Source organism: Anguilla rostrata, chromosome 2, assembly GCF_018555375.3.
Source record: "Anguilla rostrata isolate EN2019 chromosome 2, ASM1855537v3, whole genome shotgun sequence".
NCBI lineage: Eukaryota > Metazoa > Chordata > Actinopteri > Anguilliformes > Anguillidae > Anguilla > Anguilla rostrata.
In genome coordinates this window covers 69782354-69792353 of record NC_057934.1, presented here as the reverse complement: position 1 = coordinate 69792353, position 10000 = coordinate 69782354, and the positions used below count along the sequence as shown (strand labels likewise).

Here is a 10000-nt window from a genome sequence, read left to right as displayed (position 1 = left end):
TTCAGACCTGGGTCAAATACGCATTTTGTTTTGGATTCAAATACTTTTCTGTGCTCTGTTGATCTTGCCTGGTGTAGCTGAGCCCGCCAATATGACCAGGAGGTGGGGGTTTGCTCTTTTTGAGAATATTTCATTGGTTCCAATTCGCCAGACAAGACCAGTAAAGCGTAGAGAAGTATTTGAATCCAAAACAAATATGTATTTGACCCAGGTCTGCTGGCTTTAAATCCTTACTGGGTAGCACAGTGTTATTCTAGCCACATGACATACAGTCCATGCAAGGACATACATGGTAAATGGACTGCATTTATATAGCGCTTTTATCCAAAGTGCTTTACAATTGATGCCTCTCATTTGCCAGAGCAGTTAGGGGTTAGGGGTTAGGTGTCTTGCTCAAGGACACTTCGACACGCCCAGGGTGGGGTTTGAACCGGCAACCCTCCGACTGCCAGACAATCGGTCTTACCTCCTGAGCTATGTCGCCCCCTCACACACAAACATCTACCCTGGGTGTCCACCCAATGAGTACACGTAGAAAGCATCTCCCATCACAACCGCTCCAAAAACAGAAATAAGCAAGGGACAGGGAGGCATCCATAAGCAGCTACAGCTGCACACAAATCCAGCACATTAACTCACAAAAATGCAGCACAGCGCCCGTCTAAGTGTCACAGAGAACGTGCTGAGGTCAGCAGTTCTGCAGCAGCCGGCTGAAATGCACAGGCTGCAATACGGGCGTCATTAGGATGGAGCGCGCACAGCTACCACGGGGGCGCCCCTGACTACACCTCCGCCCTGCACCTCTTCCCCTCTCCACCTCTCCCGCAGTACCCGCGCCGGAATCTCAAACAGACGCGCGTTCTGCGGAACAGGAGGGAGGAGAGGAGAGGAGAGGAGAGGAGAGGAGAGGAGAGGAGAGGAGAGGAGAGGAGAGGAGAGGAGAGGAGAGGAGAGGAGAGGAGAGGAGAGGAGAGGAGAGGAGAGGAGAGGAGAGGAGAGGAGAGGAGGCCGTTTGCAGGAGCCCTGACCCCAGATCAGGCTTTGCGGGGGGGGGGGGGCGGTAAAGGTCACCCCAAAAATACAGAGGGCGATAAAGGCGGGGTACTCAGCATACGAGAGCGAGGTGACCCTGATGCCCGAGCAGCCCAGACGCCCCTGTTACAGCCCTGCCACTCTCGGCTTTTGGGGGTGCGTACCGCCACCCCCAGAACCGGGCCGAGCGGCACTCTGAAGCGCCCTGCCGACAGCCACCGGGCCTCAAAGCCGGTAAAAAAAAATTTCTTACATAAAAAAAGAGTTTGATTTCCAACGGACTTTTGGCGACGTTTGAAATGACGCGTAACGTTTATCACACGCGCACCCGCTCTCCGCCGGTAACGGAAAACGTTAAAAGAATTTAAACGGAGGACGAAGGCTCGGTGCAGTGGAGGATACCATGGTCACGTGGCTTTCAAGCGTGTGGGGCAAAGAGTCGGTACGGGCCCAAACGCAGGGGATGCTCCTTGCGGAAAAGCAGCAGCTTGAATTATAATATTTCTCTCTGGTTTTGCGGCCATTGTAGACGTAGGCCACACAGCTGCGGTGGTGTGGTTGTTTACATTCGCGTCGGATATGCTTCACTTTTAAAAGCGGATGTAAACAGGCGGTAAAAAAATAAATAAATTGTACGTAGGTTAAAAACACCGGAACTGGGCGTGAGGACCCGCGGTGTAAAGGTAGCCTTAGACTGCTGGCCGGTCTGGGTTGCCAGGTTGGGGGGCGGAGAGAGGGGGAGGAGCTCCCCAGAGACAGGACAGCTGTGTGCTATGCAGTGAAAGGCCAGTACGCCGGTGGCTGGGTCCATTAATGTGTGTCCAGCCTGCAGACGCCCCACACCTCCCCCCACCCCGCGCGGGTCCAACCGCAGGATGAGGCTGGGGGGGGGGGGGCGGCTGGCGTACCTCTGGGATGGGGTCGGACAGCAGGCTGTACAGCTTCTCGTGGGCGCTGTCCCGCACGCCGCACCAGCGGGCCGAGTCGAAGTTCTGCCAGATCCGGCCCAGGCAGATGGCCACCCACTGGCGCAGCAGCGGGTGCGGGTCGTTCAGCTGCTCCAGGCAAATGGGGCGAGGGTGAGGTCGGTAGAGAGGCGTGGGAGGGGGGAGGGAGGGGGGGGGGAGGGAGAGGGAGGAGGGAGGGGGAGGAGGAAGAGGGAGAGGAGGAGGGATGGGAGGGAGGAGAGAGAGAGAGGGGAGAGGAGGGAAGGAGAGAGGAGGGAGAGCGAGAGAGGGAGAGAGGAGAGAGGAGGAGGGAGTGAGAGAGAAGAGAGAGAGAGAGAGAAAAACAGAGACCAAGGTCAAATGTTGGCAATTACTGGATCTGCAGTAAAGTCAAATTAACTGGATTAGACCGAATGAAGGTTGATCAAGGAAAGAGAGAGTAGGACGAATGATCAAGTCATGATGAAGACGATCGGAGGAGAGTTCATCGATGTAGACGCAGTAAGACTTACCGGGCAGTATTCATGATCAACGTGATAATCAGAATAGATTACTGGACGTTTAGTATCGTAGAATCGAAAACAACTTGTCAGTAGCCTTTAAAGCAATGAGCAGCAGTTGCTCAGCCCTTAATCACCTGATTGCCTAGACTCAGACTCCGACACTGTTCACATACTTATACTGTGATATTGATCACCTGTACCAGAGCTTCATGACTGTGATTATGATGGTCACTGTCGATCCTTGAGAGACTCTACATGTCCAAGCATGTGACTGCTCATGGACATCGTACCACTGAACTGCCTGATGTAGACTCTACATGACCTGAGCTCATGACTCTGATGCGAGGACGACATGTAAAGAGCTACTCGGAAGTGAACAGACTGAATGTACACAGACTACACGCCAGAGGACGCAAGTTGACAATTTACACCTTTAACAGGCTACAGCTCAGATGATGAACAATTACATGTTACACAGAGTTACTGGATGATGAACATCTACCTGTCACAGACACACTGTTGATGGGATAACAATCTAACTTTACACAGACTTACACTGCTCGATTGATGACAATTTAACTGTTTACAACTTACAGCTCTGATGAGAAAATCTTACATGTAACAGAGCTTTACATGCTCTGATTGGTATGAACAATTCACTGTTACACAGAGCTTACATGCTGATGGAATGACAGTCTTACATGTTCCCAGAGCTTCACTGCTCTGACTGGTACACAATCTTACACTGTACACGAGCTACCTGCCTGATGGTACAATCTACACTGTTACACAGAGCTTACCATGCTCTGATTGTGCAATCTTGCACTGTTACACAGAGCTTTACACTGCTTGATTGCAATGACAATCTTACATGTTACACAGAGCTTACACGCTCTGATGGAATGACATCTTACACTGTACACAGAGCTTTACATGCTCTGATTGGACGTGACAATCTTACACTGTACACAGAGCTTTACACTGCTCTGATTGGACTGAACAATTTTGACACTGTACACAGAGCTTTACCTGCTCGATTGCCAATCTACACTGTTAACAGACTTACCTGCCTGATTGTCAATCTACACTGTTACACGCTCATGCTCTATGGAATGACATCTCATGTACACAGAGCTTTACACGCTCGATTGGTCGTGACATCTACACGTTACAAGAGCTTTACACTCTCTGTGGAAGAACAACTTACTGTACACAGCACGCATGAGACTCTACTGACACAGGCTTACTGCTTGATGGTAAGAACATCTTACACTGTTCACAGAGCTTTACCTGTCTGATTGGAATGAACAATCTTACACTGTTACACAGAGCTTACACTGCTCTGACTGGAATGAACAATCTTACACGTCACAGAGCTTACACTGCTCTGATGGATGAAAATCTTACACTGTTACACAGAGCTTTACACTGCTCTGATTGGTACACTGTTACACAGAGCTTTACACTGCTCTGATTGGTAATGAACAATCTTACACTGTTACACAGAGCTTTACACTGCTCTGATTGGTAATGAACAATCTTACACTGTTACACAGAGCTTTACACTGCTCTGATTGGTAATGAACAATCTTACACTGTTACACAGAGCTTTACACTGCTCTGATTGGGAGTGAACAATCTTACACTGTTACACAGAGCTTTACACTGCTCTGATTGGTAATGAACAATCTTACACTGTTACACAGAGCTTTACACTGCTCTGATTGGGAGTGAACAATCTTACACTGTTACACAGAGCTTTACACTGCTCTGATTGGTAATGAACAATCTTACACTGTTACACAGAGCTTTACACTGCTCTGATTGGTAATGAACAATCTTACACTGTTACACAGAGCTTTACACTGCTCTGATTGGTAATGAACAATCTTACACTGTTACACAGAGCTCTACACTGCTCTGATTGGGAGTGAACAATCTTACACTGTCACACAGAGCTTTACACTGCTCTGATTGGCATGAGGAGCTGGAGGGGGTGGGGGTGGGGGGGGTGGCGGGGTGGCGGGAGGGCAGGGGGCTCTCACATGACCCCTGTCGATGAAGGAGAGCTGAAGAATCGACCAGAAGCTCGGCAGCGAATCGGAAATCGCGGCCGCGGAAAAGGCAACTGTATAAATAATCCAATAAGCAGAGAACAGAACCGCTCCTCCGTAATGTTCCTGCTCATCTATAATTCAGCCAGCGAATCAAATTAAAGGGCGGTGGGGGGGGGGGGGGGGGGGGGGGGGGGAAAAAGAGGTGGCGTAAAATAAACAGTAATAAGAGGGAATGAAAGGCAGTGTAATGACGGGGTGGATGTACGAGCGGAGCGGGGGGGAGGAAGAGGAGCGGGGCGGGGGGAGGAAGCGGGGCGCGGTGGCACGCTCTGACTGATTCCTGCGCACACAGCGAGCGGCAGGCTGCGGGAGCGAGACCGGCAGTGACAGCGCGCAGTCTGGAGACGTACGGCTGTGGCACAGCGCCGGTATTCACCAGGGGGCTGAGAGCTCAGCTCCTCCCCCGCGTCACCGGCGAACGCCACGCCCTCCACACCGTGCGGCAACGGGCATTTTACACATTTTTTCAGAGCTGACCCCCTGGCGGACCCCCCCCCCCCCCCACCGCCCAGCAGCACGCATCCTACAAACACTGCTCCTCATTTCCCAGAGGAAGGCTGCATGGGTTTAGGGCACATTACTCCGCATGACGGACTCTATATTATAAACACACAACACCGCTTAGTTTTTCACTTCCTACAGTCAATTTGGGAGTCTCTCATATTAATTTCCAGAAGTGGGAAGACCAGGGGTCAGAAAGTAAAAGTCCTGCCGTGTGTTTCTTCCACCCGTGAGCTCAGCCCAGCTGATGTCACTAACTAGTTCTACCGCCTGACTGAAAACTTGCGCTAATTAGCAAACGCAAGTGGCTGGAGCAAAGTGACGGGGAGGACCTTTACGTTCTGCACCAGTATTTTTTCACCTGTGTTTGTCTTCCCCCTCCCAGCCAGCGCGCCCAGGCCGCACCCACCTGACCCGTGTTGTAACTGTTGACGATCACCGCCAGGATGAAGACCGCCATGGTGCGGTGCTCGGCCTGCAAGAGGAGACAGAGGCCGCGCATCGTAACCGGGCTGCGTTGCCGTAGCGATCCTGCTACGGCTAAGGACATGTTATACACCAATAGGAACGCGTTAATGGTTTTTCGGGAACAGTCACAATAAACAGCCCAAGCTGTTCTGTTTTCACGATTCAAAAGAGTGGCACTCACAGGCATGTACGGGTCAGCCAGGACAGACAGGAAGTACTTGTGCCCATTGTCCTTCACCAGGTCAGCTTGACAGGACTGCGGAAAGAGAGGGGGAGAGTGGGAGGGAGAGAGAGGGGGAGAGGAAGACAAATAATGAGAGCTGAATTAACCCAAGAATGTTAGAGAACACATAATACACGCTGCTCAATCTGGAACATTCCTGACAGGCATTCTCACTTCCTGTACCGCTCCTAACTCTCACTTCCTGTACTGCTCCCACTGTCACTTCCTTTACTGCTCCTGCTCTCACTTCCTGTACTCCTCCTACTCTCACTTCCTGTACTGCTCCTAACTCTCACTTCCTGTACTGCTCCTAACTCTCACTTCCTGTACTGCTCCTAACTCTCACTTCCTGTACTGCTCCTACTCTCACTTCCTGTACTGCTCCTACCCTCACTTCCTGTACTGCTCCTACTCTCACTTCCTGTGCTGCTCCTAACTCTCACTTCCTGTACTGCTCCAACTCTCACTTCCTTTACTGCTCCTCCTCTCACTTCCTGTACTGCTCCTCCTCTCACTTCCTGTACTGCTCCTACTCTCACTTCTTGTGCTGCTCCTAACTCTCACTTCCTGCACTGCTCCCACTCTCACTTCCTTTACTGCTCCTAACTCTCACTTCCTGTACTGCTCCTAACTCTCACTTCCTGTACTGCTCCAACTCTCACTTCCTTTACTGCTCCTCCTCTCACTTCCTGTACTGCTCCTCCTCTCACTTCCTGTACTGCTCCTACTCTCACTTCTTGTGCTGCTCCTAACTCTCACTTCCTGCACTGCTCCCACTCTCACTTCCTTTACTGCTCCTGCTCTCACTTCCTGTACCGCTCCTAACCCTCACTTCCTGTACTGCTCCAACTCTCACTTCCTTTACTGCTCCTCCTCTCACTTCCTGTACTGCTCCTCCTCTCACTTCCTGTACTGCTCCTACTCTCACTTCTTGTGCTGCTCCTCCTCTCACTTCCTGTACTGCTCCTCCTCTCACTTCCTGTACTGCTCCTGCTCTCACTTCCTGTACCGCTCCTAACCCTCACTTCCTGTACTGCTCCTACCACGAATGGGGATTAGGGAACATAACTAACGTGTCCAATCGAAAGCAGCTTCTGCTGACGATGAAATGGAACCTGCTGGGTTTAGACACTGGGCCCAACCCACCTCAACACTCACTGGTTACAAAACAGTGCTACACCCTCAGCCACCCTGCTACACCCTCAACCGTCATGCTACACCCTCAACCGCCATGCTACACCATCAGCCGCGGTGCTACACCCTCAGCCACCCTGCTACACCCTCAGCCACCCTGCTACACCCTCAACCGCCGTGCTACACCCTCAGCCACCCTGCTACACCCTCAACCGCGGTGCTACACCCTCAGCCACCCTGCTACACCCTCAGCCACCCTGCTACACCCTCAACCGCGGTGCTACAGCCAGCACCTCACTGCAATCAGATCTTCTTTCTGAAGAACACCGTTAGGAATCCAGAAGTAAATCGTTTCTTGTTGGTTCTGACTCCCATCTTGCCCTTTTTAATTAAAAGTTGTTTATTTATAATTGTGCGTGTCTACATGCATCGAAATGTAGCTTGATCCTAACGGGATTGTTAGTTTGTGCTTTCTTTGGGAAAGCAGGAATGTAAAGTGCTTTTTTTGGGGGGAAGCAGTCAGTAAGCCCCGTAAAATCAATTTTAGCAAAAATGATTTATCTGGGTGCGCAAAGCCCATTCTGAACAGAGGGACCTAATGAGGAGACTTGGTTGGTAAACAGTTGTGATGTCCTAACAGTCACGCTGATGAATCTTGGAAATGGATATGTTTTTTTTCCTCTTCTCTGTTGCTGCCTTTATTTTTTATCCACGTTTAATGGATAGGAGGGAAACTGGTTTTGTGTTTACTGGATAGGAGGGAAACTGGTTTTGTGTTTAATGGATAGGAGGGAAACTGGTTTTGTGTTTTTGGGGTGTTTAATTTTACCACCTGAAATGGCTCGTAGATTCTGTGAGTTTGAGTATCTGTGCATCCACTAAGTGAGTAGTAGATTCTGTGAGTTTGAGTATCTGTGCACCCACTAAGTGAGTAGAAGATTCTGTGAGTTTGAGTATCTGTGCACCCACTAAGTGAGTAGAAGATTCTGTGAGTTTGAGTATCTGTGCACCCACTAAGTGAGTAGAAGATTCTGTGAGTTTGAGTATCTGTGCACCCACTAAGTGAGTAGCAGATTCTGTGAGTTTGAGTATCTGTGCATGCACTAAGTGAGTAGCAGATTCTGTGAGTTTGAGTATCTGTGCACCCACTAAGTGAGTAGCAGATTCTGTGAGTTTGAGTATCTGTGCATCCACTAAGTGAGTAGTAGATTCTGTGAGTTTGAGTATCTGTGCATCCACTAAGTGAGTAGTAGATTCTGTGAGTTTGAGTATCTGTGCATCCACTAAGTGAGTAGTAGATTCTGTGAGTTTGAGTATCTGTGCATCCACTAAGTGAGTAGTAGATTCTGTGAGTTTGAGTATCTGTGCATCCACTAAGTGAGTAGCAGATTCTGTGAGTTTGAGTATCTGTGCATCCACTAAGTGAGTAGTAGATTCTGCTAGTTTGCTGATATCTGTGCACCCACTAAGTGAGTAGCAGATTCTGTGAGTTTGAGTATCTGTGCATCCACTAAGTGAGTAGTAGATTCTGTGAGTTTGAGTATCTGTGCACCCACTAAGTGAGTAGCAGATTCTGTGAGCTTGAGTATCTGTGCATCCACTAAGTGAGTAGCAGATTCTGTGAGTTTGAGTATCTGTGCATCCACTAAGTGAGTAGTAGATTCTGCTAGTTTGCTGATATCTGTGCACCCACTAAGTGAGTAGCAGATTCTGTGAGTTTGAGTATCTGTGCATCCACTAAGTGAGTAGTAGATTCTGTGAGTTTGAGTATCTGTGCACCCACTAAGTGAGTAGCAGATTCTGTGAGCTTGAGTATCTGTGCATCCACTAAGTGAGTAGTAGATTCTGCTAGTTTGCTGATATCTGTGCACCCACTAAGTGAGTAGCAGATTCTGCTAGTTTGCTGATATCTGTGCACCCACTAAGCCATGAGCAGGCCCTGTGAGTTTGCAGATATCTGTGCACACACTAAGCCATTAGCCGGTTCTGCTAGTTTGCTGATATCTGTGCACACACTAAAGCCGGGCACCCACCGCACGCGTATCGGCCGCGAGCGCACTACGCGCGTATTACGCGCGTAACTGAAGCGTAGTTGAAGTACTGTTATTACAACGGCAGCGGGCGACGTCGTCTCCACCAGATGCGAACGCGTCGCGTACCGGCTGCGAAGCTCGCGCGACACAAGCGAACTGAAGCGTAGTTTTTCGCTTCTGTTCTATTTTTTCGGCTTGTCGCGCGTCACGTTGGCCTGTTTATACACAGAAATATGCTCTAAAATGCTAGGTATACATGCTCTGATTTATATTTCATTCTTATATTACTGGGGGTGTGTCCCTAGTTACCTCCCAGATATTTTTTAAGCAGCTAAAAAAAATACAAGCCTTTTCGTTTTGTAAAAATAAATAAATAACTGGAACCTGGGGAAAAGGCAAACTTAGTTTCGCTGTCTTATTTTGCGGAGGGGGTGGGGGAAATTTGAAAATACACCACAGAAAGACGTAGGCTATTGAGTGACGTAAAAGGGAATGCACCGAGCAGCGGTTTGTTAGCTCGAGTATTGGAAGATAGTTTTTAACCAACCATTGCTCAGCCTATTTGACTTCTCCGATGTCTTCGTTCGCCGTGCTTTCAAAAAGGGCTTGTTAATAAAAATCAGATAATCCACAGAGCTTTAAAAAAATCAGATTATTTAGTGGTCTTGCCGATGAAAATGCACCTATTTTATAAATGAAGTTGTAAGCAAGCCTTTATTGCACTTGTACTTCAAAGCTTCCGGTGTTCATGGCGTTGTGGTGTTCATATCCCTTCAAGATTAAAACTGTTACTGACTTTTTCATGATTAGCTGATTTTACTAAATCTGATCCTATAAATGTTTTGACGTGAATGGCAAGACAACACGGGAATTCCCAATGGTTGATTACGGATTATTTATTATTATTATGATCATTACATATTCTTCATGAAATTGGCACGCTTGTTAACCAAGCAAATAAATTAATACAGTTTGAGATTGATTGTTATGCAGGCTACGTTGCGATTTAAGTTTATGGTACTTCTTGAAAGCGTTTACTTCT

At 48.8% G+C, this 10000-nt stretch overlaps 1 protein-coding gene across 1 annotated transcript in view; it reads right to left on the bottom strand.

Annotated features, from left to right (window-relative positions):
* The window catches only part of rptor (regulatory associated protein of MTOR, complex 1), a 204191-nt gene that overhangs the window by 66666 nt on the left and 127525 nt on the right, over positions 1 to 10000 (bottom strand). The window contains 4 exon segments of the mRNA XM_064324324.1: positions 1941 to 2116; positions 5122 to 5137; positions 5510 to 5575; positions 5750 to 5824. Of these exon segments, the coding sequence (XP_064180394.1) occupies positions 1941 to 2116; positions 5122 to 5137; positions 5510 to 5575; positions 5750 to 5824 (333 nt within the window).